Source organism: Dromiciops gliroides, chromosome 4, assembly GCF_019393635.1.
Source record: "Dromiciops gliroides isolate mDroGli1 chromosome 4, mDroGli1.pri, whole genome shotgun sequence".
NCBI classification, from domain to species: Eukaryota; Metazoa; Chordata; class Mammalia; order Microbiotheria; family Microbiotheriidae; genus Dromiciops; species Dromiciops gliroides.
In genome coordinates, this window is record NC_057864.1 from 189177613 (window position 1) to 189205125 (window position 27513).

At 50.9% G+C, this 27513-nt stretch overlaps 1 protein-coding gene across 1 annotated transcript; it reads right to left on the minus strand.

Annotated features, from left to right (window-relative positions):
* Window positions 1-550: 550 nt before the first annotated feature.
* Window positions 551-25645, minus strand: COL1A1 (collagen type I alpha 1 chain). Its single transcript, XM_044005255.1, has 51 exons — window positions 25449-25645; window positions 23594-23791; window positions 23294-23328; window positions 23151-23186; window positions 22959-23051; window positions 22797-22868; window positions 22442-22486; window positions 21972-22025; window positions 21350-21403; window positions 20634-20687; window positions 20244-20297; window positions 19584-19637; window positions 19444-19488; window positions 19146-19199; window positions 18982-19026; window positions 18698-18751; window positions 18027-18125; window positions 17889-17933; window positions 17684-17782; window positions 17393-17446; window positions 16582-16689; window positions 16258-16311; window positions 15722-15820; window positions 15341-15394; window positions 15146-15244; window positions 13119-13172; window positions 12756-12809; window positions 12562-12615; window positions 12398-12451; window positions 11680-11724; window positions 11489-11587; window positions 11127-11234; window positions 10008-10115; window positions 9047-9100; window positions 8712-8765; window positions 8306-8413; window positions 8158-8211; window positions 7344-7397; window positions 6847-7008; window positions 5987-6094; window positions 5662-5769; window positions 5491-5544; window positions 5282-5389; window positions 4611-4664; window positions 4392-4499; window positions 3836-3889; window positions 3216-3323; window positions 2825-3107; window positions 2402-2592; window positions 1346-1588; window positions 551-756 (listed from the first exon to the last, which is right to left on the minus strand). Exons 1-51 carry the CDS (start codon window positions 25528-25530, stop codon window positions 610-612), a joined length of 4368 nt encoding a protein of 1455 aa, XP_043861190.1. The 5' UTR covers window positions 25531-25645; the 3' UTR covers window positions 551-609.
* Window positions 25646-27513: the final 1868 nt, after the last annotated feature.

Below are 27513 nucleotides of genomic sequence, written 5' to 3' on the forward strand. Positions count from 1 at the left end.
AGCAGAGAAGCCGGGTCTGGAAACCCCATCTCCCCATACCCTCCTTGGAGGGCAGGGTTGGGGGAGTAGGAGGCTGGAATGGAGAGAGGGTGGGGTAAGGCCGAAGACACTTGGATGTTGGAGCATCTGTTCTCTTGTTGCCAGGAAGACCACGGCTTGCCCCAGCATTTCCTGGGACGTGGGGGAGACTTGCTTTGAAGGGAGGCTGTGGGGGAGAAGTCCCCAAGGGGAAGAGGTGGAGAAGGGAACAGAATGGCAAAAGCTGGGGCATCTGTAAGCCCAGTGGGCTAAAAAAGATTTACCCCCACATCAGTCTTCAAGCAAGTGGACCAAGTTTCCTTTTTTTTAAAAAGTTATTTATTTATTCTTTTTTTGTGAGATTTAATGCTTTTGATTTGGTTTTGGTTTTTTGGGTCAGATTTGGTTTGTCAGAGGTGAAAACTAAGTTTTGAGAGATGAACGGAAAGGAAAAAAAAAATTTCCAAAGTCCATGTGAAATTTTCTCCTTTTTTTGGCTTTTTTTTTGTTCTGTTGGGTTGTTTTTGTTTTCTTCTGGGGTCAGAGGGAAGGAAGATGGGTGGGAGGGAGCCGGTTGGGAATGGGGAGAGTTTACAGGAAGCAGACGGGACCAATGTCGAAGCCAAATTCCTGGTTGGGAGCGCCAACGTCCATGGGGGCCACATCGATGATGGGCAGGCGGGAGGTTTTGGTGGTCTTGTATTCAATGACTGTCTTGCCCCAGTTTCCGGTGTGACTCTTTGGGAAAGGGAAGAAGGGCAAAAGGAGTTAGCAGTTGTCCTGCATTAGTGACCTGGTGAAGTGGCATGGAGGGTGGGGTAATGGGAGGGGGTGTCCTTAAGTCTCTTCAAAACCCCATACCTCACTGACCACAGGGACCATCTCAAAAGCCTATATCTGACCTATTTCTGTGACCTACAAGCTCTGGACAGGTGGAAGCATGGATGATCCACTTGGAGGGAGGGAGGAGAGTTAGGGTTTACTAGATAGCAGACCACAAAGCCAGGAAGACCCTAGTGCTGCCTCTGGCACACACTAACTAGTGCCCCAGGGCAAGTTACAGACTCTCAGTGCTTGAGGCAAATCTCTACAATGCAGAGAATATGCTGAACTCTGTTGGGGGAGGGATTCCCAATACCACTGAAATTCACAGGTCCATCCCTATCCCTACCCATTTGGCCGGAGCCCAGAGCTAAAAAACCGAGCCCAGGGAAGATGTGGACTTGTTTAAGAGCACAAAGCAAAGCACAGCCCACATCAAGGCTTCCAACACAACCCTGAGGTTTAGTTTTCTATGGTAGTGGAGAGGGAAGGGAGAGGAGCTCACCGTGCAGCCGTCCTCAGTGACTCCATAGGTGAATCGGCTGTTGCCTTCAGCCCGGATCTCAATTTCGTTGGAGCCTTGGAGAAGCAGGGCCTTCTTGAGGTTGCCAGTCTGCTGGTCCATATAGGCCACGCTGTTTTTGCAGTGATAGGTGATGTTCTGGGAGGCCTCAGTGGACATCAGGCGAAGGAAGGTCATCTGAATAGCCACATCAGCGGGGTCGGAGCCTTCACCACCATATTCGAACTGCAGTAGGAAGAAGAAGGAGTCAAGCCTTTCTCCCCTGGCCTCTTGATTCTCTGCAGCCTCCCTGTCCCCCTCTTAATCTAGCCTCTGAATACTGAAGTCCCAGTATCATAGGGCCAGATACTGTGGGTGAGAGCTGGAAGCCCATCTAGTGTCCAACCCCTTCACTTTTTTTTTTTTTGTGGGGCAATGAGGGTTAAGTGACTTGCCCAAGGTCACACAGCTAGTGTCAAGTGTCTGAGGCTGGATTTGAACTCAGGTCCTCCTGAATCCAAGGCCAGTGCTTTATCCACTGAGCCACCTAGCTGCCCCACCCCTTCACTTTTACAGAGGAGGAAACTGAAGTCCAAAGAGACGACTTGCCAAGGTCACACACTCCACTTATGATAAAGTGTTTTTTGGGGGCGAGCGGGGCAATTGGGGTTAAGTGACTTGCCCACGGTCACACAGCTAGTTAGTAAGTGTTAAGTGTCTGAGGCTGGATTTGAACTCAGGTCCTCCTGAATCCAGGGCCAGTGTTCTACCCACTGTGCCACCTAGCTGCCCCTATGATAAAGTCTTAACTAGAACCAGGCCTACTGGCCTCCACTCCAGGAGATAGCAGTACAGTCCATCCCTGACCCTTCCTATCTTTCCAATCTCTATCCATCTCATCCCTTTGCTGTTTCCTCATCTCCCCCATTTCAGTATTGGTTAACACATCTTAAGGCCTCATCCCTGCCCTGGGAAGATGTATTATTTGCCCCTACACCCTTCCCTTCCTTCTACGGTCTGGATCAATCCACCTTCCTTCTCCCCTTCCCTGTGCCTCACCTGGAATCCATCGGTCATGCTCTCGCCGAACCAGACATGCTTCTTCTCCTTGGGGTTCTTGTTAATGTACCAGTTCTTCTGGGCCACACTGGGTTGGGTGGGGTAGACGCAGGTTTCTCCAGTCTCCATGTTGCAGAAGACCTTGATGGCATCCAGGTTGCAGCCTTGGTTGGGATCAATCCAGTATTCTCCTGAAATAGGACAAGGAAGGAATAGAGAGAGTCAGGGGGTCAGGGGTTTGATGTTGGGGATCTTGATGAGAGTGATCCTAAGGGGGAAAGGAAGGAGAAGCTGCTTGGCCCCTAGTCCCAGCAAAGTATTCTATCATGGGAGGGGACTGGGCAGCAAAGGGGAAGGAGAAGTTAGGAAGGTGGACACAGGAGGAGTTGGAGACCCCCAAGGGGGGTTGGGGAAGGTCCTCACCGCTCTTCCACTCAGAGTGGCACATCCTGAGATCTCTGCAGGTGCGGGCAGGGTTCTTGCGAGTACCCTCGGGGCTCCGGATGTTCTCAATCTGCTGAGTCAGGCTCTTGAGGGTGGTGTCTACCTCGAGGTCACGGTCACGGACGACGTTAGCATCATCAGCCCGGTAATAGCGGCCACCATCGTGAGCCTTCTCCTGGGGTGGCTGGGGCAGGAAGCTGAAGTCGAAACCACCGCTGGGGGGACCGGGAGGACCAGGGGGTCCAGGAGGTCCAGGGGGACCCTATACAGAGAAGAGAAGAGCAAAGGTTGGCGAAGGCCTGGGTTCCTGGGTGTGGGGCACCAGATAAGCCTGGAGTGGGGGAGTGAGCTGAGTCGATTGGGTACATACAGCGGGACCAGCATCTCCGGTACGACCACGGGGACCAGGGGGGCCAATGGGGCCAGGAAGACCATTGAGTCCATCTTTCCCAGCAGCACCAGCAGAGCCAGGGGGACCCTGAGAGAGGACACAAGAAATAGCGGGTTAGATGACATTATCCAAGACTTGGCAACACAGCTGCAGGCTAGACCTAACCTAACCACACAGCCTCAGAATAAACAACACACTCTGCACCAAGATAACGTGATCCAAGTCAAATAATTCAACTCTAAGGCCGACAATAAACTTGGTCCTGACAACACAACCCCCACTGAGAAATATCAGACAACTGGGTCTGATCTCTCTCTTTCTCTCCCCTCTCTCACAAGCATACATGCCAAGATGACTCACTGTTCCATCTTAACAGGGCCAAGAAACAAGAGGAAGTGATGGGGGAGGGAGAGTGAATCCCCAGTGTGATTGGTCTTGGCAATCAACACTGACATATCTCTGTCCCCTCCCAGACCCCTACTGTACACCTATCGGCTCAGAGAGCCAAGGCTCCTGGTGGGCAGCGAAAGTCCCCCAGGGGTAACCCGGGTGGGATGAGGGGTGGGCACTAGGGAGAAGAAAAGAAAGAAGCTACTTACCCGGGGGCCAGCGGGACCAGATGCTCCAGAAGGACCTTGCTCACCAGGAGAACCCTTGAAGGAGACCAAGATGACTCAGAATACAGTCTGGATTAAGTGGAGTTGAGGAGAGGAGCAGGGGAGGGGGGTAGGATACCACAAGTGACCCAACCCTGTTCTCAGGCCCAGGGAGCTGGAAATCTGGGCCAAAGGTCTCTCTGGTCTGAGACATTCTCACTCCCCTAATCCTTCTTCATCCATGTTGTCTTCCCCCATTAGAGCTTCCTGAGGTCAGAGACTGGCTTTGAAGTCTTTTTGTATCCTGGCACTTAGCACAGGACCTGGCTCCTTGTCAGAGCTTAATCAATCCCTTTCCCTTTCCCTCTATTTCTCTAACCCAAAGACAAGGCATTTCTGTCTGCAATCCCAGTCCAGAAAGGCTAATTCATTGTTCCAGACGGTGAAACAAACGGAGAGATGTTTATACTTACATGACATATCAAGGAGGGGGGTGGGGGTTGGAGTGGGAGAGGGAGAGGAACACAGAAGAGGAGGCAAGAGTGAAGGAGGTACTTACGGGAGGACCAGGGGGACCCTGGAGACCAGAGAAGCCTCTGTGACCCTTCAAGCCTCTGTCACCCTGTTCGCCTGTCTCACCCTTGTCACCTCGGGGGCCTTGGGGTCCCTAAAAGAGGAGAGAAGTGGAATTCAGACAGGTGAAGGGCTCTCCAGCATCCAGATGGGCAGGGGCCATTGTTCATGGTGGCATTGGAGGGGATGAGGATGGAAGACTTACAGCAGGGCCACGGGCACCAGTGGGACCAATGGGACCAGCAGGACCAGAGGGACCCTACAGGGATGGAAAGAGAGAGCAGGTGAGATCTTCTGCTGAGCAACCACCCTGAATCAGGAGTCCCCTAAGTGTGTGCAGCCTGTTCTCCCCCTCTCCACGAGTCACCCTTTCTATTCTACTTGGAAAGTTCGAATATACTCTCCTCCCCAGACCTCCAGCCCTTTCACACTCTTCCATTAGCCCCAGACACTCTCCCATGGGCACTGCCCTCGAGTTCCTGATCACGCTCCTCGCCACCCTGTCCACCTCTTCCCAGACATCTCTGATCTCCTGAGGAAATCCCTCCCCCAAGATGACTCTTGTACTCAACTTGCAGGGGGAAAGATTTTTAGGGACAAGTCTCAGCTCTGAGAGAAGCCAGCCAGAAAGGGAACCCTGTTCCCTCCCCCTTCAATGGAACTTGCATCTTCTGGGAAATCCAGGGAGCCATAAGCCTACAGACCTTCCTATGGGGAGAGGACTGTCCCTCAGACCCATCTTCCTTCCCAGAGTTTCTCCCCCTTGACCTCTCCACCCCACTCCATTTTAGCTGAGTAAAGTGGAGCCATCTATTCCCTGATTAGCTCCCAAGAGCCGGCCCTGACTTCAGCAAGTGCTGGTGAAGAGTCACTTACAGTCTCACCACGATCTCCAGCCTTTCCAGCAGGACCCACAGGGCCGGGAGCACCGGGGGCACCAGGAGCACCAGGGGGGCCGGCAGGGCCAGTCTCACCACGGTCACCCTAAAGGGGAGGGACAGGAAATGAGAGAGGAGTCAAGGGCAGGGTCAGAGCTGCCAAAGAGCACACAAGAGAAGTAGATGCGTCGGGGGGCTTCTGCTCACCTTGGGGCCTGGAGAGCCATCGCGACCAGGGGAACCTTCAGCACCAGGAGAACCCTAAAAGGGAAGAGAAAAATACCATGAGCCCGAGTCAGAGTGGCATACAAGCTGGGCTAGTGCAGGCCAGCAGCTAGGGTTGCTGGGAATTCTGCCCCAAAGAGCCTTCGTCCTCACCTCACGTCCGGATTCACCAGGGGGTCCAGCCAATCCAGGGGGGCCAGCAGGGCCAGGGGGACCACGTTCTCCACTTACTCCAGAAGGACCTTGTTTTCCGGGTTCACCCTAAATACAGGGAAGGGCCAGGTCAGAGAAGGGATGAGTAGAAGAGCTCTCCTTCCAGAGCTTCTCTCTGTCCTCTATGGTCCAGCCATTCTTCTTTCAGAGACTCAACTGGTCCTCTTCCTGCATCTCTCCTGCCCCTCCCCACCCCCGCCCTGCTCCCTCCCATGTCTCTCATGTTATTGAGATTTCCCAGGAGAGAAAAGCAGGGGGTACTCACAGAGGGTCCAGGAAGACCAGGGAAGCCTCTTTCTCCTCTCTGTCCAGGCAGACCCACAACACCACGCTGTCCAGCAATACCTTGAGGTCCAGGAGTACCGGGAGCACCCTGAAGGAGGCAAAGGAAGGAGTGAGAAGGGGCAGGTGGAGGAAGGGAGGAGGACAGGGAGAGAACTAGACTTGGATTCATTCACTCTCCAGATTTCCTGAGTCTTGTTGGGTGGGAATGGGAGTGACTGATGCCAACCTCTGCCCCAGGACACTGTCCTGCAGAGGGGCACCAGGGGGCCTGACCCCTCCAAGTTTGCTGGAAATGTTGTTCTTCTTTGGGATGACAGGTGGGCTTGAGGAAAGGCTAACAACAAGCATCCCTGATTTGGAAGGGGATGGGATGGGGAAATGATAATAATACTAAGCTAATTTTATGTAGTGTGTTTAAATTTACAATTATCAGCTTATTCGATAAGAAGTCATGGGTCAAAGCTCTGCTTAAGAGGGGGGAAAGCACTGTATACAATTGCCCATGATCATCTCTCATGGGGATTTCTGAACAGATACTAACTAGGGCTCATCAGAAGCCCCAGTCGGGGCAGCTAGGTGGCGCAGTGGATAGAGCACTGGCCCTGGATTCAGGAGGACCTGAGTTCAAATCCGAACTCAGACACTTGACGCTTACTAGCTGTGTGACCCTGGGCAAGTCACTTCACCCTCATTGCTCCACAAAAAAAAAAAAAAAAAAAAAAAGAAGCCCCAGTCAACAGGCCCAAGAATAAGGGATGTTGGCTCCAGAAGAGGCCATTCATTCTAGCCTTGAGATATTTCTAGGAAATACTGGGAGAAACCGGGGAGCTGAGCACTTACAGCAGGGCCATCAGCACCAGGAGATCCCTTCTCTCCACTTGGGCCAGGGGGACCGGGAGGTCCAGCTTCACCGGGACGTCCGATAGGGCCAGTCTCACCACGGGGGCCTTTGCCGCCTTCTTTGCCAGCAGGGCCAGGAGGTCCAGGGGGTCCAGTATTACCCTAGGTGGGAGGGCAAATGGTCAGGAAGAAAAAGACTGGGGCCCTCCTTAGACTCCTGGCTTGTCTGCTGAGGCCTGGCTACACCCTCACCATGACTGGCACATTGGGTACACGGTGGAGGAGGCAGTGACTGAGCCCCCAGCGGCTGGTGCAGGGAGGACACAGTTACACAGCTGTGAGTGCAGCTGTCCCAGTCTCCTCCCAACTCCTGATTGCTGAGCTCAACTACTCCCAACCACCTCAGCCTAGCCCCCTCCCAACAGCATGGATCAGGACCCCCTTCACTTCTTCCCACCCCAACCTGGAGAAGGTGAATCCTTCAAGTGACCACTTACAGAGGGGCCGGGGGGACCAACTCTTCCAGCAGCACCAGGGAAACCTGTAGCACCCTACGAGGAGAAATTCAGAGGAGGCATCAGAGACAAGGAGAGTAGTCCAACTGGGCAGGGGGAGAAGGGGAAGGAAGCCAGGTATAGGACAGGCACTCTCCTCTGTGATATACCCCACACTAACCACCTGCCTGAAGTTAGGGGGAATCCTAAGGCTAGATGAGGAGGAGGATAATTAACAATGATGATGATAAATAATAATTAATTTTAAGAACTCTTTCAGATTTATAAAGTATCTCCCTCAAAAGAATACTGGGAGGGGCAGCTAGGTGGCGCAGTAGATAGAGCACTGGCCCTGGAGTCAGGAGGACCTGAGTTCAAATCCGGCCTCAGACACTTGACACTTACTAGCTGTGTGACCCTAGGCAAGTCACTTAACCCTAATTGCCTCACAACCCCCCCCCAAAAAAAAACAAAAAACCCAAGAATACTAGGATGGGGGGTGGTGTAGAAAAATATTCTATTTTATAGATGAGGTAGACTGAGGCTCAGGGAGGTCAAATCCAAGAACTTCATCTTTAACCTGGGTCTCCTAATACCAAATTCAGTGTTCTTTTCTCTCTAATGCCCTTGGAGGGGAGGGGGGCATTTTGCTTAAGAGTGAGGGAGGGTCATTCTGCCAACTGCCCATATTTGTCCCCATTCTCAGAGTTCCAGGTTCTGGAACTAGACTTTAGATTGGTTCCAGAGTGGGATTTCTGTGCCCGAGGGTGTCCCTGGCAGGGGCTGGAAGTGGACCTGAGTGGGAGATGATACTTACAGGAGGGCCAGCACTACCACGGGCACCTTTAGGTCCAGGAGCACCAACATTACCCTGGAGGAGAGAAAAAAGAAGGTGTCACAGTTGTAGAGGTCAGTTGGGCAGAGAACTCCTGGGAAGGGTAGCCAGGCACTAATGAGGTACTCACAGCAGGGCCAGGGGCACCAGTGGGGCCAGCAGGGCCAGGGGGACCAGCATCACCTTTAGCACCAGCATCACCGGGTTCACCTTTAGCACCGGGTTGGCCATCAGCACCCTGGAAGAGGGGGACAAGGAGAGGTAAACAGGGGAGCAGAGCTTGGGAAACACAGGGATACAGAAGAAGATGCGTCTTGAGGGAATGGCAAACCCCTCCTCTGATCAGACTCCCATTACACAGGTGCTTAAGGCCAGCAACACCCACTCCTCCCAACGGAAATAGAATTCTCTTCTCATCATTCCTGATGCTTTTGCATTTGGGGGAAGGGCTCCCATTCTTTGTGCCAGGCTTAAGCCCTGAGATGCATGGGTCCCACTGGGGTAAATGGGAAGTGAGACAGGGGCTTGGTACTTACAGGAGGACCAGCAAAGCCAGCAGGACCAGGGGGGCCAGGCTCACCACGTTCTCCCTAAAATAGAAGGCAAGATAAATTGTCATGGAGAGGACCAGAGACAATGGAAGAGGAAGATGAGAGATGCTTACAAATGAGAATTCCGAGATGCAGGGGGATAGGGAACAGTGTAGGGGGGAGAAGTGAGAGAAGCTTAGAGAGAGAAGAGTCCATGGACAGTGAGGAGGGAGGGACTGAAGATGTAACGTGAGGGGGAGAATAGGAATCAGTGATTAGTGAGTTGCAGAGAATAGTGAGGAGAGGAAGGAATCTCCCAGATAATAGGGAAAAGTACTTACAGGGGCACCACGAGCTCCAGTAGCACCAACGGGGCCGCTGGGACCAGATTCACCCTGGAAGGTAAAAGGGAAGTAAGGAACAGGCAGGAACAGGAGAGCAAGGACATGCTCTTGATGGATGCCTTCTGTTGACTATATGCTGGTATAACCCTAAACCCATATGTTCTTCATCTCTGGGACCTCGGGGGCTTCTGTATTTCCCTGCACACCTGTGGAATTCTTGTCAGATCTGACTATCTCCCCTTCTCTCCTGCTCTCTGGCTTTTATAGGATCCTCATTTCCTAGTCTTCCTCCTGACCAATAACAGCTTAGCTCGGCTTCTTCCCTCCACCCCCATCTCAAGAAATCCCATTCAGTGTTATTAACCACTCCCCCTAACGTTAGGTCATTAGCATCGATTTGAATGCCTTCACCCTCCAGGCTAGCCTGTGCAGTTAAAAGCTCTGGAGCTAGGATCAGAAGACAGGCTCAAGTTCAAGTTCTGACGGTTATACCTGAGTAACCTTAGAGAGAATTAATTCCCCTCTCTGAATTTTGCTTCCCTCATCATTAAAATGTGGGGATGGGAGGAGATGGCATCTACCGTCCTCCACAACTCAAAAATCCAATGATTCCTGGGGTCTAGAACCCCTGCACAGTGTTATACAGTGAAAAAAGAACTGGCCTTGGGTCCAGCGAGAGGGGAGATCAAGCTCTATTTCGGACACATACTCGCTGTGGGACCTGACCCTGGAAAATCACCTAAGTACTCAGTTCTCTAGTTAACTTAGCCCCATCCTGCATTGGGAAAGGGAGTTTACTCATCAGTGGGATTCCCTATATCACTGAAATCACAGGCCTCATCCTTATTCTTTCATACTGTGAAAGAGGGAGGCAGTAGAACTGTGTGGGACACAAGAGTGCCCCACCAACCAAAGTCTATTTCAGGGAGAAATTAGAAAGGGGCATGACTCTCTTTACCTTGTCACCAGCAGGACCAGCAGGGCCAGGGGGACCAATGGGACCAGTCAGACCACGGACACCATCTTTGCCAGGAGTACCATCAGCACCTTTGGGGCCAGCATCACCCTAGAGACAGAAAAGCCAATAGCTTCATTTCAGCCAAGGGCCTCAGGGCCAAAGTGGTACCTGAGAAAATCCCTATAGGGAGCATGTGCATGGATGCTGAAAAGTGAATTTTCATGATGGGGTCAAACTAAGCCTGGAGACAAGATACCAGAGAGGGACTCCCCATGTCCATCTCTGCACTTTGCCCATTCCCATAAAATAGGGAAAGACAACAGATCATTTATTATTATTATTATTATTATTTTTAGTGAGGCAGTTGGGGTTAAGTGACTTGCCCAGGGTCACACAGCTAGTAAGTGTTAAGTGTGTGAGGCCGGATTTGAACTCAGGGACAGTGCTCTATCCACTGCGCCACCTGGCTGCCCCCATGACAACAGAACATTTTAAGGAAAGGATCATTTTAGGGAAGACTGCCCAACTAGATTGATGAAATTAAGGAGCTGAAGACTCTTCAGAGAAGCTTGGAGAGAGTATTTTCTTTTCTGTAAGAAGGGCTTCCAACTTTATGGAGTTGAAACTATCATTCAAACCTAGGGAAAACTCTGGATCTAATCCTTAAACTTTCCAGATAAGAAGGGGTGCCCCATTATAGGATATATTTAAGAGGATTTCTCAGCCTCTTATCTTCCGAGTCAGCTAGGGAGAAGATTTGAGACCTCTCTCCTCAACAGTGGTTGGCTTGCCTACTTTCCAGGAAGACTTGGGGTTCAAGTCCACATAGACTAGTGACCCTGGGTAAGTAGGTCACTCTCATCTCCTTAGTGATCTAAGGAGAGAATTCAAGACCTCTTCAAAGCAGAGAGGACTCTGGGCAGGGAGGGCAGAGTAGAGGTGGGGGACTGGATGAAAAATAAAATGAGGGAAAGAGAGGGGTAAGCAGAAGGAAAAGATCAGGTTGTAATCCCAATCAGTATCCCGAATCAATACCCCAATAATAAACATCCAGAAGCTAATGAGGGGGAAGGGCTTAGCAGGGGATTAGGGGTGGAATTGAGCAGGGGGTGAACTTACTCTGTCACCCTTGGCACCAGGAAGGCCAGCTGCACCACGTTCACCGGGCATTCCCTGCAGACCAGGGGGTCCTTGGCCACCAGGAGCACCAGGAGCACCAGCATCACCCTACATGCCAACCAAGAGGAGCAGTTAGTTACACACTGGAGACAGTACTTAGAGACCCTCCACTGGGTGACGTGACACGAAAGGCGGGATACTGGCTAATGATGAGCTTAAGGGCAGGAGCCCGAGCTTAACGGAGATGTTCCACAGCCACTTTCCATCCATCAGACTTAGGTCTAGGAGGAAGACCCCATCCCCTCCTCGGAGGGTGGATCAAGCTTGCCACCTCACTCCCTCCCCTCCATCCTGTTCCTCACCTTAGCACCATCATTTCCAGGAGCACCATTAGAACCACGGGCACCCTGAGGGCCAGGAGGACCTTGGACACCACGTTCTCCAGGGAAACCTCTCTCGCCCTAGAAAGGAAGGGACAGGGTAAGTGACAATGCCACAGGAAAGGCCACTGCAAAGGGTGGAAAATAAGAGAGGGCCGAAAGGGTCTACTTACTCTTGCACCAGAGGGTCCAGGGGCACCAACATCTCCAGGAACACCCTACGGGGCAAGGGGAGAGAAGAGAAGAGGGCAAGGCATCAGGGGCCCATGGTCAAGTATAAATTCATTCATTCACTCATGTATTCATTCATTCACTCATTCACCCATTCATTCATTCATTTGCTCAATTTATTCAACAAGCATTTTTAGGTACTCCCTCTGTGTCACTAGACATGGGGGATACAATCTGTTTCTCCACTCTACTTCGGATTGCAGACCTATTCTGGTTTACTGTTGATGCCCTGTTCCTAGGCTTTGTCTGAATGTTTGATTGGTAATTACGACTATATCTCAGTCAGCCCAGCACTAGCACGGCTTCTTTCCTCTGTAGCTGCATCCCCATCCCCTTAGGTTCTGCTTCCTGGACATTCTTGGGAGGTGTGGCCAACACCCCAGTCAGACCTAGTAATGTGTGGGGGTGGGTGGAGCTGACAGGATCAAACTCCCAGTGCTAGAATGTGGAAGTTGTTGTAAAACAAAGCAGGGGGAGGTGAGAGAAGTGAGAATTCTTATAAACCAGCTGAGGAAAGAGAGGCTATAGCTCCTGTCCTCCCCTGAACTATCCCCTGCAAGGGTGCTATGGGCCTTTTGCTACTTCAAGAGCTCTGGGGAGAGGAAACTAGACATTCTTAACCATTCCCCTCCTCTGGCAAGCTGCCAGCTACTCACTCACCTGTTCACCAGGTTTGCCTGCTTCACCAGGGGGGCCAGCAGGGCCAGGGAGACCCTAAGGGGGAAGGAGAAGAGAGGAAGAGTTGACAATCCAGAAGAGAACAACCTAGAATTAATTATTCCCCACATTCCTCCCACAATTCCCAAGATTCTCTGCTTCCTTACCTGGAATCCAGGGGAGCCAGCAGGACCCTGTTCACCTCTCTCACCAGCGGGACCCTGTGTTCAGAAAAGCCAAGAGGAAGGAGGGGGAGGGGATCAGGTGGTGCCAATAGGAAGGAGGCAGAGATCCTGCCTGCACAGTCTTCACCTGGGCCACCCCATCCCCAAACCAGCCCTCCCCAGGAAGGGACACTTACGGCAGGGCCGGGGGGACCCTGAGCACCAGCTTCTCCATCTTTTCCAGCAGCACCCTAGAGAGAGAAAGAAGAGAATGGAGAATTGGGGGGTCAGTGGTGGAAGCTTAAATTGAGGATGGGAGAGTTGGGGAGGGGTGGAGGAAGTCAGGATCAACCCAATCTGAGCTCTTCCCCCAAAACCCTATTCAGCCCTTATGGGGGAAGGCTCAGAGCCCAGCCCCCCCCCATTCCATTGCCATGCTTATGCTGAAGGCCCTGATCCCTCCCAGTGGGGGATGGAGAAGTGGAAAGTAGCACTAAGATGAGGGTCACTAGGAAGGGGATTGGACTCAGAGGGGAAAAGGAAATGGGAAGAATACCTACCACAGCACCAGGGGGTCCAGGAACACCTCGTTCTCCAGCCTTGCCAGGTTCTCCCTAGGGAAAGAAAATCTTGGGTGAGTGTTAGGGTAATAGAGGCCAGAAACTTCCCCAAGTAGCCCAGAGAAAGGTGACCTCCTCAGGGCCCTCCAGATCTATGACATTTCCCAGACTATTGATGCTGCCTCCCTTTTGCCTTAGGGGTTGTTCTTTGACCAGGTATTATTATTATTATTATTATTATTATTATTATTATTATTATTATTATTATTATTATTATTATTATGTGAGGCAATTGGGGTTAAGTGACTTGCCCAGGGTCACACAGCTAGTAAGTGTTAAGTGTCTGAGGCTGGATTTGAACTCAGGTCCTCCTGACTCCAGGGCCAGTGCTCTATCCACTGCGCCACTTAGCTGCTCCTTGTTTGTTTTTAATGGCACTCGATCGCACAGGCAATGATTGAAAATATTACTGAATTCAGCTTTGCAATTTAATTATTCCACTTGGTTTCTCAGAGAAATCATATACTTTCCAGCAGCTTCTAGCTCCTGTCAGGGGACAATTTAAATGCTTTTGTTCCTCTCCCCAGCTTTTTCAAATACTAAGGATTCTGGGAACAAGACCCAGGAAATGCTTAAGAGATCTGGAAGCCTCAGCTTTACCATGAACCTCCCTCCATCTCTCAACACCACCATTCCTAAGGGGTTAATTTCCCCATTACCATAACCCTCCCAAGCATTCTCCTTAGCCTGGGATTCCCAGCTGGAAGAAAACTCAGAGGTCATGAGTGGCAGATGCAGAAGCTGGGTCTGAATCTCACTTCTCCCATTTACTATTGGGCAAATGTCTTCACCTCTCTGGGCCTCAGTTTCCTTCAAGTGAAGGGGGGGTAGACTAGGTGGCCTCTAAATCTAGGATCCTATGATCAAACCCAATTTTACAAAGGCAGCTGGAGGGCAAGATGGATAAAATCAGGGTGGCCCTGGAGTCAGGAAAACCTGACTTCAAATGCTGCCTCAGACATTTACTAGCTATGAAGCACTTAGCTCAATGCCTGGCACATAGTAGGTGCTTAATAAATTCCTGCTTGCTTGCTTGGATTCCTTCCTTCCTTCCTTCCTTCCTTCCTTCCTTCCTTCCTTCCTTCCTTCCTTCCTTCCTTCCTTCCTTCCTTCCTTCCTTCCTTCCTTCTTTTTTACCTCTTTTTCCCTTCTTAAGAGAAGCAAACTGAGGGCCAGAGAATCACATTATGGATTTGCTTTAAGAGGATTTTCATTATATGTCATTTAAAAATGACTCTGCCCAAAAAAACCCCAGCAACAAAAACAAAACAAAACAAAAAAACCCATCTCTGCCAAAAGGGAGAGGGCAGAGAAGATTTTCTCCTTGTTACAAAAAGGGGAAAGGAAACTGAGGTGCAAAAAGAGGAAGTGATTTTTTTTCAAAGTGGGCCAAAGCCAAGGCTGGAGCCTAGGCCTTAGTGCTCTTTACTTTCATCTATTTTGGGGATCTTGTCACTGTCTCCTGCCCTTCCATCCTTCAACCTCCTCTTTCCCTTCTTCTTCCCTCCCCTTTATCTCCCTCTTCCCCCTTTATTACTCCTTCCTCTTCCTCTTCCAAGCTCAGATCCCAGATCCTTCAACCATAAAACATCCCTTTCTGCCAAAATCCTCTACGCAGGCACCCAGAATTCAAGTTTCCTGAGGACAGAGATGGGAGATCCTTAAAGTACATTGTCTAGAGCCTGCTTCCACCTCATACCCATTTATTTGTCATAGTCATGGGGAGTCCTTATGGACACGTAAGAGCTGGCATGAATCTTAGAGATCATTTTACAAATAAGGAGCCTGAGACACAGAAAGGGCAAGTGATTCATCCAAATGAGCACAGGAAGTTATTGGCAGAGCTGGGCTAGAATGCACATCTCCCATTTTCAAATCCAAGGCCCTTTCCCTCAGAACACACTGCCTCCCCTGCCCCGGCTGGACAGTCGCAGGGAGAAGGGAGGGCCAGAACAGGGGATACTTACAGCAGCACCCTTGGGTCCAGGGAATCCCATTACACCGGCTTGACCACGGGCACCAGGGGGGCCTGGAGGTCCGGGACGACCGTCTTGTCCAGCGGGGCCCTGAGGATGAATAGCAAGGAGATGGTGTTAAGGGCAGAGGGCCCAAGGCAAGGACGGGAGGGGGGCAGCGCCAAGGCTGAAGAGGGCAGTACTTACGGGAGGACCAGTTTTGCCATCAGGACCAGGGCTTCCAGGGCTTCCAGTCAGACCCTAAGAAGGAAAGCAGACAACAATGAGTTGGGAGAGAAGGGATCCCCTCTTCTGTAGATTTCCACTGCCATGTTAATTGCAATTGTCTCCTCTGAGGCTGAGATGGGCAGAGAGTGACAGGTAAAGAGGAAGAACAGCTAGAAAGAGAATTAGAAGGATAGCCAGGCTGTGAGACCGACTGCTGGCTTGGGCTGATCTCAAGATGACCACCAAAATGAATTATTTTTGCCATGCTAAGCAGAGTTCCCTAGAAAGTCCCTCTCCCTCTTTACTCAGTGACCCCATCTCAGAGAAGGGCTGTCCTGGGTCCTTCCACTGACATCTCACCTTGGCACCAGGCAGACCAGCCTCACCGGGGCGACCAGCTTCACCAGGAGATCCTTTGGGGCCAGCAGGGCCGGGAGAACCACGTTCACCAGGAGCACCCTAGCAAGGGATGGAAGGAGAGTCAAGATCCCAGAATCAATGGCTCTCTCACCTTCCCTTGGGCAGAGTATGGGAGTCAGAGCCTTCTATCCACCACCAGGGAAGCTGACTGTCTGTAAGGACATATGACCGAGGCCATAAAGGCTGTCTGCAAGGAGCCTGAGAGATGCAGGGCTCCTTTTTTGATGATCTGTGTCTCAGGCCTGTCCCTTAGAGGGAGCCACTGGGAGGCGTCCTATGCTAAGATGCCCCAGCACCTGATTACAGGTAGTAAAGGCTGAATATGTGTTTGCTGATTTGATGAAATTTTGATGGACACAAAATTAGGAAAGGCCCAACAAACTAAAGGCACTCAATCCCTCCCTGTCCCCTCCCCCCAACACCTGGATATTTCTTTGTGTCTGCCAAGAAGAGAGAAATGATTAGAAGGAAATCACCTTGGGACCAGCAACACCATCAGCGCCAGGGAAACCACGGCTTCCAGGGCCACCCTGTAGGGGGAGAGAACATGATGAGTTAGACATGGAGATGAGGCAAACAGGGCAACAGAAGAGCTAGGTGCCCTCCCCATGCCAGGCAAGGCCTTTACCCACTCAGGGGGAGACATCATGCCAGGGCTGAAGTCAAAGGGTACCTATGGGACTAAAGGCTATCACAAAGGTTCTCAGAACCTTACGCAAAATACCCAGTGGGCAAGATGCCAGGGACTGGCTGAAATTGGGAAGAAAGCAGAGAAAAGGAGAGTGGAAGCAGCCACTTACTCGTTCACCAGCTGGGCCGGGCAGACCAGTGGGTCCAGGTTCACCACGGGATCCTCTCTTGCCTTCCTCACCTGCAGGGCCTGGGGGTCCTTGAACACCAACGGGGCCCTAGATGATGAGTGGAAGGTGGGGGAAAGTTAATGCTCAGTTCCAAGCACCAACTTGGGGGATCACTAGAGCTCTTTTCAACTGAAAAACATGCTCTTTTCTCTAAACTCCAAGTCTTTGTTCTGGGTCTTGCTCATCTTCCCTATCAGACTGGGATGTTCCTTAGGGCACAAGTCTTCTCTTTCTCTGTTTCTGTCTCTTTCTCTTTCTTTTGACTAGAAACTACATGAGGGTAGGCACTGTGTGTCCTCTATCAGATGGGGGTTCCCTGAGCATTAAGGCCATATCTCTTTATCTTCCTCAAAGTCAAGTACAAAACTCCTCCCCAAGAACATCTCTCTCACCTTTTAGGACTGAGAATGTATTTGTATTTACATTGGTACATCTAATAATAACTGATGTTTATAAACTGCTTTAAAGTTTGCAGAATGCTCCATATCCATGATCTCATTTGAGCCTCACCCCAACACTGGAAGGTAAATGCTATAAGTATTATCATGCCCATTTTCCATATGGGAAAACAGGCTTAGAGAAATGAAGTGACTTGCTAGGGTTCCACAGTTAGTAAGTGTCAGAGATGAGATTTGAACTTAGGTCTTCTTGACTTCAGATCCACCCATCTATCCACTACACCACATATAGATGCATGAATGGATGTATGTGTGTATATGCACTGACGTATGAGACAGAGAAGAATACTTACAGGTTCTCCTTTGGCACCAGGGTCACCTTTGTTACCAGGAGCACCGGGTTCACCCTAAAGGGAAGAAGGAAAAGAAAAAGGGTTGAGTCAAGGATAGAAGGAGATAGGAAGAGAAAGGACAACTAATCCCAAGCCCAAAGCCAAAGCTGACCCCATCCTTTAGGGAGCTAGACCAAGGTACAGCTAGGTAATCAGAAAATAGACTACACCAAATGCCAGGGGGCTCTATGGCCATCCCAGCCTAGTGCCAGTTATTAGGAGAAAAGTGGCAGAGGAAAGATGGGTACTTACACTATTACCCTTGGGACCAGGGGCACCACTGGGACCCTGAGGTCCGGAAGGACCACGGGCACCGGGGAAGCCAGGAGCGCCAGCAATTCCAGGAGCACCCTATAGGAGACAAAAGAGAAGACTCAGTCCTCTGGTCTAGAAGGTCACATTCTGCCCTAGGACATTGCAGGGACAAGCAGAACGAATGGGACTACAAGATACTTACATTGGCACCTTTGGCACCAGGTTGTCCATCAGCACCAGGGTTACCCTAAAACAAAAAGAGAAGTGAAAGAGTGAGTGATGAACACAAATTCAGAAGTAGGTCAGAGGTCAAAGAGCACAAAAGTAGGAAGTTACTTACAGAGGGGCCAGCGGCACCAGCAGGGCCAGGGGGACCAGGCTCTCCACGGACACCCTGGGGACCTTCAGAGCCACGGGATCCTTGGGGACCAGCTTCACCCTGGACCAGGAAAAGAGCCATGAGCCAGATACCCAGGGTCAGCCCCCCGCATCCTCACCCTCCTTCCTATCACAAAGGAGAAGAGCTACTCTGCTCCCTAAACTTTCAGAGAGATGGGAGAAGGGGAGCAGGAATTCTCCTTGCTTCATAGGAATGAGGCTCTGCATCAGGAGTCTATGTTCAGGTAAATCCAGGGTCAAGGGTTAGGGATTAGGATCAGGAAGGATTTGGAAATCAAGGTCCTGATCTGATTGGAAATCAAACAGAAATCTGAAATCCTGTGACAGCTTTTCAGGGGACATTTCAGCTGGTGATTTCTGAAGCATGGACTTGTCTCTTCCTGTGGCTTTGTTTCTCTTCAAAGGTGAGGTGGGAGGGTCAAAGTGGAGAAGGCTAGTTCTCTATTGGCCCATGAGAAACAGGGCCCTTGGCCAATTTAGTTCCAAACTAACTTCTCTTTCACCTCCCACTAGCCCAGTTAGGTTTGGGATGGGAGGGGAATCTATCCATTTAAGGAACCCTTGGGTCTAGGAAGAGGCTGAAGAAAAGGGGCAGGATGGATGGGGTCTCACCTTAGCACCAACAGCGCCAGGGAAACCAGGGGGACCAGCAGGACCAGTGGGACCCTGTAAAAGAAGGGGAGACCTTAGTGGAAAGACAGAGAGAATCCCCCAGATCCTCCCAGCCAGAGTGGGAAAGTAGACGTCTAAAGAGGCCCAGAGACAAGGGGCCTCCATGTCTCCCAAATCCTTTCCCAAGTGGTCTTTCTTTGCCCATGAGGACAGAAGTGAACCTAAGAAGCCCTGCCCCCTTTCCCAATCTCTCTGGCACCACCAGGAATTTCAGGCACACTTACTGGGGGTCCAGCAGCACCTGTTGCACCATCATTACCACGAGCACCCTACAGAGCAGAGAAAGGGAGAAACATCAGTTATACTTACATTCGATGCTCAGGCCAGCCAAAAGTCATTGCGAGTGCCCAGTGGGCATTCAGAAATGCCTGAGTCATGTGATACTTACAGCTGGGCCAGGGGGTCCAGGACGGCCTCTCTCACCAGGAAGACCACGAGGGCCCTGAGGAAAACCAAGGGAGGCAGAATGAGATAGAGTGAAGGGGGTGCAGTTTTCTCTATCCCCCTCACCTCTCCAGACACCCCTAACTATGCCTTTTATGAGCATCCAGAGTACCAAAGGCCTCTCTAAGAAGCCTATGGGGGAGGCCTCTCCTTCCCCCAAGAGACTGCCTCCTGAAGCCCCGCCACCCTCATCTTGGGTGCCCCTCTGTCTCCCCTGCTCCTCAAGGAGTTGGCACACCTACCATTTGTCCAGGAGCTCCGTTTTCACCAGGGCTTCCAGGCTCACCCTAGGAAGCAGAGAGATAAAAAGGTGACTTTGTTGTCAGAGGAAGGGGAGAGATGAAAGGAAGATGGGGTTCACTCCTAAAAGGTGACCTCTTACCTTAGGACCAGCAGGACCGCTGTCTCCCTTGGCACCATCCAAACCACTGAAACCCTAAAAGAACAGAAAAAGAGAGAAAATTAGTTCCTGAAATGGAGGGGAAAGGTAGACCCCATAGCCTTTATTCAGGATAACACCCATTTTCTGGGCCCTGGAATGAGAACACCAGCCAGTGAGAAGGGAACCTGTTTATTAGATGGTATGTACAAACACATCCCCTGACTCTAGACTGGACTGTCTGCCAACCATTCTATCCATAAGAGTGCCTGATTCTTTCCTTCTCTCATCTATATATTTTTTTTTTTTTGCGGGGCGATGGGGGTTAAGTGACTTGCCCAGGGTCACACAGCTAGTAAGTGTCAAGTGTCTGAGGCCGGATTTGAACTCAGGTACTCCTGAATCCAGGGCCGGTGCTTTATCCACTGTGCCACCTAGCCGCCCCCCTCTCATCTATATTTTTAATGATGGTTCTTCTGCTTCTTCACTCAGCAAGGCCTTCCAAGGTCTAAACTGCCCAAAGGAAGATATTTTGGATGCCTAACATAAATCTCTCTCATTTTCTGAGGACACATTACTAAATTCTTCAAACCAAAGCCCTCTGGTGGCTTGGAGGCTGGGACTGGGTTAATTGGAGGGGGGAATGGACTAGAGAAGACTTACCCGGTGTCCCTTCATGCCAGGGAGACCAGCAGTTCCGGGCAGACCTCGTGCACCCTGCAGAGGAAGAACAGAAGGATGATGAGAAATAGAAGCCAATGGAAGGATGCCCCATTGGGTAAAAGGTGTAGTGTCCCTCATGGAGCAAATCTCTTGAATAGAGACAGAATGGGCGAAGGTGATTATTTTCACACCCAATCCCATCCTAAGATCCAACATCACCTTTCTTGATGTATCACTTACTAACATTTAAAGGCTATGGCAAGAGTCATGGAGGACTCATGATAATCAGTAAGGGGAGCCTCCAGGATTATACTGGCTCAGCTAAGTAATCATTAATGGAAAGCTCAGAAGCCTGAGTTCTAGGCTTTTCTCTCTCAAGGTCCATCTTACCTGAGGACCAGGAGGACCTCGTTCACCAGGACGACCAGGTTTGCCAGCTTCACCCTGAAAGGAAGAAAGGAAGTCATCAAGGGGAGCCACTGTTAAGGGTCATTGCAACCAATCTCCTGCTGTCATACCAAACTATTGTTCACCAATTAGGACTAGTCAATCAGGCGAAGCTTGGGATGATCCCAAATTCTCTTGGACTTATTAAGACCAAAGGGTCAGGCTTCAGGGAGTATGATTTCATTTAGCCCTATTTCTAGAGCAAATTAAATACTTAAATGCTTCTTTTATTAGAAACATTTGCATCAATCATTAAGTAGTTAACATCCCAGTCTCATAGGCTTGGGTACAAATATGAGCTTCTCTAGAGTAGTCTGGTTTAGTTACAAGCCTTTGGTATGGTCTAGGGGCCTTTTGTGCAAGAAAGAGAAAGCAGCCAATGCTTGAAATTTTCACTGAAGGTGAAAATTCTCCCTGAGTTTTCTTGTACAAAATGACTAATATGGTAATGTTTTACATTAAAAAAAATTCTCAGTGAGTATTAATGAGAAATTCCCAAGTGACCCCAAAGGAGTTGTACAACAGGAAGGAGTCCATCTTCCATCTTGAATGCCTTCCCCTAATGGGAGGTGTGGCATTGAAGTTAAAGGGAATGCAGGCTTCTCTGTGGTGGGCAAGAAGAGGGAGAAAGAGTAGCATGCATCTCAGGAGTTACTTACATCATCTCCGTTCTTGCCAGGGGGACCTGCAGGACCTCGGGGACCCATGGGACCCTAGAAGACACACAAAGGAGGTTAGGCTCATCTTGGTATGACTGGGAGCAACATGCAAAAATGGGATAAGACAGAGTGGGGGTCTAAGTAGTTTAGCTATGGGTAAACACTCCCTCAAGAGTATATTTGAAGGGAAGAGGAGAAAGTTTGCAAGAAGAGACAGTGGGTGGCACAGTAGAGAGACCAGTGGATGTGGAGGACTGAATTCAAATCCTGCTTCAGACACTTACTAGCTGTGTGGCCCTGGGCAAGTCACTTAACCTCTCTCAGCCTCAATTTCCTCATTCATAAAATGGGGGTCATTCTAGAGTCTACCTCACAGGGCTGTTGTGAGGATCAAATGAGATAAAAAATGTAAAGTGCTTTGCCAACCATAAAGCAGTATGTAAATATTAACTATTAGATGAAGATGAAGATGAAGATATCCTTCATTTAAATAATGTGTGCATGTGGGAGGGTTTTTTTTGGGGGGAGGGAGGTGTATATATGAATGAAACACTTGTTACATGATGGGATGAATGGCAGGAAGGAGGGGGGAAGGGAAGATGAATTTGGTAGGACCACTTACTGAAGCTCCAGGCTCGCCGGGTTCGCCAGGGGGACCTTGGAAACCTTGGGGACCCTGGAGGAGGAAAAGATTGGGGAAGCATGAGAAAGACATGTCATCACCATAAGACTCTCATCCCTGCAACTGTCACCACTGTCATCGCTATCCTTTTCATTCATCCACCACCATTCACACTCGGCACCTATCTGTTCATTGCCTGCTTTGTGCTAATTCACACAATTGGCAAGATCTTCCGAAGACTAATTAATTAGCATCCCCATCCTCCTACTTCCTGCTTCTCACCTGCCAGAGGTAGGCCACATGGGGCCCCTTACAACATCTGAATGCCCCAGAAAAAGAATTCTGAACATTCCTCCTCTACCCTTTCCCTACCCCAACCCAAAAGAGACTCAGGCTGAAGATCTTCAAGTGACTGAAAGACTCTAAACTGGGGAAGTGGGATGGGGGAGGAGATAAAGACAGATACTTACTGGTGAGCCAGGGGGACCAGGGAGACCACGAGGACCAGAGGGACCCTGAGAAGAAAAAAGAGAAACAATGAAGACAATTCAAAATTTGAGGCACAGAATACCTTTTCTTTTGCATTTCCCATGAGTTCCCCATTGCCCTTAGCCATCCCTGAAATCCCCCAAAAGGTCTTCATTTCCTAACAAGACCAACCAAATCTGGAGATGATTGCCCTGATGTGCCCCTACTCCTTCCCAAGGTCTCCAAACTTATTTGGTATCGCCAGTGCTCAGCATAGTGCCTGGCACACAGTAGGTGCTTAATAAATGTTTATTGATTGTTTACTTCCCTTGCCTCCCTTTGCCCTAGTGAGCTTACCATAGGTCCAGGTACAGACAAGCCACCACCTGATTTCTCATCATAGCCATAAGACATCTGGGGAGCAAAGTTCTAGGGGAAAAAAGAGAGAAAGGAAAAGGGTCAGGCCGATTGGTGGGAGGGGGAAAAATTCTTTCAAGAGTGACTTGATTGTTTACTTACTCCTCCAAGGCCAGGGGGGCCAGGGGGACCAGGGGGGCCGGGGAGACCAGGTTGTCCTGGGATGCCATCTCTTCCAGGTGGGCCTGGGAGTCCCTGCCAGGGAAAGAAAGCAAATGCCAATATGTGAGCTATGAAGTGGGCCCCACACCATTGCCTACCCCAAAATTTACTAAGGAAAATTTAAAAATTTACCCTTTCACCTCGGGGTCCAGTGTCTCCTTTGGGACCCTGTGAGGTTGGAAGAAAAAGAAGAAAGGAATAAGGATTAGACAGGTGGGTGAGCAATGGAGGAGGATATGCATGAGTGAGGCAGAAAACCAAGAACTATTATTTACCTCGACTCCTGTTTCTCCGGGAGAGGATGGTGAAGCTATTGGGAGGAAGAGAGAAAGAATCAGAGGGTGACTCTGCCAGCAGAAGGGTAGGGGTAGACTAGTATCCTACCCAGGCCCCCATAAAAAACAAGACCTCTAGTGGTCAGAAACGAGTGAATGAAGATGGGCCGCAGTGGGAGGGAGTGCGGAGGAAGAGAGAATTGAGGCGGGTCCGTTCCATGACTTGGGGGGTCAGGAAAGAAGTGAGAAGAAGGGAAAGTGGGCGTTTAGTGGTGGGATGGAGTGCCAGGAGTGTCGTACCAGCATCGGCACCAAGGCAGGAGGGGCAGCACTCATCGTCCTTGTACTCGACGTTGGGACAGTTGGAAACGTCTTCACAGATTATTTCGTCACACAGGATGCTTCCATTGTCGCAGACACAGATTTGGCAGGTCTCGGGTTTCCATACTTCTCCGTTGTTGTACTTTATGCCATTTTGTACACAGGTGCCTTCTGGAACTGGGGGGCAAAGTTGGAAGGGGTGGGTCAATAGGAGATGGGGGGAGGGAGAAAAGGGGAACCGGGGCACCTTTCTACCCAGTATTCCAGAGGGGTCCTACCATCATCTAGTTCTCCTCCGTCTTCCCCAGTCAGGGAACCATTGAATTTGTCACTTCCTACACCCTCAGCATCTGTTCATCCCCGCCCCCCCCCCCAATCCTTAAGATTCATCTGCTTCTCATCAGGGGCTCAGTGACAGCGAAGGCTCTGGGCCAGAGACATTCTAACTCTTTCCAGTTTAGGAATTTAAACAAAGCTTTAGGCCAATCGTTCCATCCAGCTCCGACCCTAGTTCATTGGGGCGAGGCCAAGTCAAATAAAAGTTGGGGGTTGGGAGGAGGAGGGAGGGTGGAGAGGGTGGAAAAGAAAAAGCACCAAATGTGGAAGGGGGGAGATTTAGGGTAGGGATGGAAAGAGGGTCAAGAGAGGAGATTCTCCAGAGGGGGCAAGTGGGGAGGGGAGGAATAGAGAAAAGATAGTGGGAGGAGAGGAAGAGGAGTGGTCTGGAGGACGAATGAAAGTGGGGAGCGAGGGAGGGAGTCACCCAAAAAGACTATTGTGCTCCTCCAAACCAAAAGACACGCCCTGACATCCATGCTCACCCGGTGGTCCTTGCATCACACAGAAACCCCCAAAACAAGACTCAATGGCCGCGCCCTGCCCTCACTTCCCTGAGTCAGCCCTTTCTGGGTCTCCAAGTGACTTTGAACCAAATAAGAAAAATCGAAAACTCCGCAAAAAGTCCATTTGAATCCCTCCTCTCATCCCCCCCTGCGTGCAACTCCATAGTTCACCACGAGGTGGCACGCAGCGCTAGGAAATAAACGCGGGAGGGAGAAAAGGGGAGGACGATTTCCCCAAACCCCCAGCGAGCCTGAGGGATTGCCCAAATATCCTGCACAAACTTCCCTTCCTCAATCCATCCCCGCCCCCGCCCACCTCCCGGGAAACGCGCGATGCGCTAAGTCCCGCTCCCCTGAACTCAAAGGGAGGCGCAGTAACCTACTCCCCCGGGGGGCCAGCAGAGGGCGCTGGGATTCCACCCTGTCCCCTCCCCACTCCAGTTTCTCCTCCTACTACTCCCCCACACCCCACCCCCTCGCACACCCCACCCCTCCTCTTGCAGCAGCCCCCAAGTATCCCAGGAGCTGAGGGGGAACTGCGTCTAGACTGCAGAGCCTGCAAAAACGTTTTTCTTATGAATCATTCTTAATTCCTTCCTGATGGCTTTTGCATCTTGGGTTCCGAAATCCTAGGCCACCACCCAGACCCCATTTATTCCCCAGTTCCCCTCCTTCCACAAACCCCCACAATACTTGTCCTATTGTCCACGGAGTCTGCTTTGAGCCCTCTCATCCACTTAACTCACTGTGAGTTTTCTTATCAACTTGTTCTTCCCTGATGGGGTGTCACCCTTCCCCCCAAAACACATCCCCTACTGCTTCAAACTCAAGCTCCTCTATGAGGACTCCCATATAACTCCCATGTTCTAGTAGTCTTGTATATCCCGAGTGAGTCAGCTCGAGTAGGGGATCCCCAGAAGGTGTGTTCATGGGGCGCTGACAAATCAACTCCTCCACTCACAGGCATCCCCCCCAAAAAGTATCCAACTTACTGTCTTCTTCATCTTGGCCGTGGGTGAGGACGGCGGTAACTGCTAAAAGGAGCAGGAGCCGGGGATCCACAAAGCTGAACATGTCTAGGTCCTAGACATGTAGACTCTTTGGGGCTCGGGGTTGGGGGGTTACCGTCCACTCATGCGCGGCCTGAGATTCTTGGGTACCTCCTGCTCAGACCCCAAGGAGAAACTCCCGTCTGCTACAATGCCTGCGCTGGGCCCCTTTTTATACTGTCCTGGGATCCCAGGGAAGGAGGGATCCAGCCCCCACTGAGAGGGGGAACGGGCCACCGGCTGCCCAGCCAATCAGGGCCTCACAGTCCGGCCCCCAATTTGGGAGTTGGAAGGGAGGGGAGGGAGAGGGGGGAGAAGTAGGAGGAGGGAAGAGAAGGGAATCTGCCCTTTCCTTTCCCTGCCCCCCCAATCTTTCTGTCCTCTCTCGCGCCCCCCCACCATGTACCTAGCCTAGAGACGAAGCTTGCTAGGCTATGAGCTGGGTTCCCCTTGTAGACTTGGGGGGCATTACAGGGGGAAAGGGTTTTCTTTCCCCACTCTACATCCCGGAAAGAGGGGAACTCTGAATGGGGAGCAACCACTGACAAAAGCAGAATGGATGGGGGGGGTGGTCTGGGGAAAGGGGAAATCTTGGGGAAGTGGAGAGATTAGAGACGTGGATGAGAAAGCCCCCCTGCCACCAAAGCAGGTGGAATGGTTAATGAGAGAGAGCCCCTCTCTAGGAAATGTCATTTGGGGTTTGGTGACATTTGGGAGAAAAGGGAAGGGGTATCCCTTGCTAGACGGTAAGAACTAAATGTGGAGAACTAACCTGACAAGGAGGTCTCCCTTTAGGGAAGAGTAACCTTCCGCTACCATGCCTGGGGTTTGGGAAGGGAGTTTGGGTCGTTTTGGGGGGTCTCCATCATCCCAAGGCAGGAAGCCATAGAAAGGATTGTGGGGGTGCTGAGTAGTTGGGGGAGGGGTAACTTGACGACGTGGTCTCCCCAATGCCAGTGCCTCCTACTGTCTGAGTCTAGGAGGAGATGGGGAAGAGGGAATGGAGAAGTATCATCCACTCTGAGTATGAAGGTGAAGGTGTCTGGGAAGTGAAGGGGATGACTGGAAATTATTGGGCACCTGCCTACTTGGCAGGAAGGGAATTGCTCCCCTCTAGGGAAAACTAACTGTTCAAATGATGATTTCAGGGGATTTAATGGGAACTCCCCGAAGCCAAGGAGGGCACTGATGGTGGCACATTTGGTAAGAAGGGTCTCCCTTTGGGGGTGTTTCTTGTTGTCCCCATCCTGCGTATCCCTTCCAGGGACTGGGGAATGTGTTTGTGGTGGGGGGAGAAAGAGAGAGGTAGGGTGCAGGGTGTAGGGGATGGACCCGGGTGGCTAAGGGAAAGCTTTGGCTAAAACACACATAAAAATGATTTTTAAAAGAATGTCTTGTATTATACGCAGGATTAGGGGTGGAATTGGGGGTGGGGTGGCTGAGTGATTGTTTTCAGAGGGAGGGGAGTTCACCATTTCTCTCTCTCCCCCCCTCACTGGAGCTAGGATGAAGTTCTTGGCTCTTTCGAGCTGTGCAAAGATCCTCAGAGTGAATGACAAGTGCTGGAAAGTGGGGGGTGGTCGCTTTGGTAGACGTTTGGGATCATTCCTTCAGGAACATCATGATGCTTTGACCTCCAGAGCACCTCCAATCCTAGAATCTGCAGTGCCCTTCTCCTAGTCCCTTATTGTCCCCAGCCTTTACTACCCAGTTCTTTCAAACCCCAAGACCTGGCTCCACAGTACCCCAACATATTCCATTCCAAAGCACCCCAGTCCCGCTCCTTCTAGTCCCCCCCATAGTAAGGGACCAGAGGGAATCCCCCCACCTGTTCCCCTCAACCCCAATAGCAGTCTTCACCATATTCCTCCATTCAAAGTCACTCCCAGGCTGCTAACGTGGAAGGGGGAGCCCCGCCCCCCAAAACCTTTCCAAGATTCCAGAGTTCCACCATCCCACCCCCACCCCCCCTCCCAACTCCAGCTGGTTTTGTGCAGCACAAGAAGCC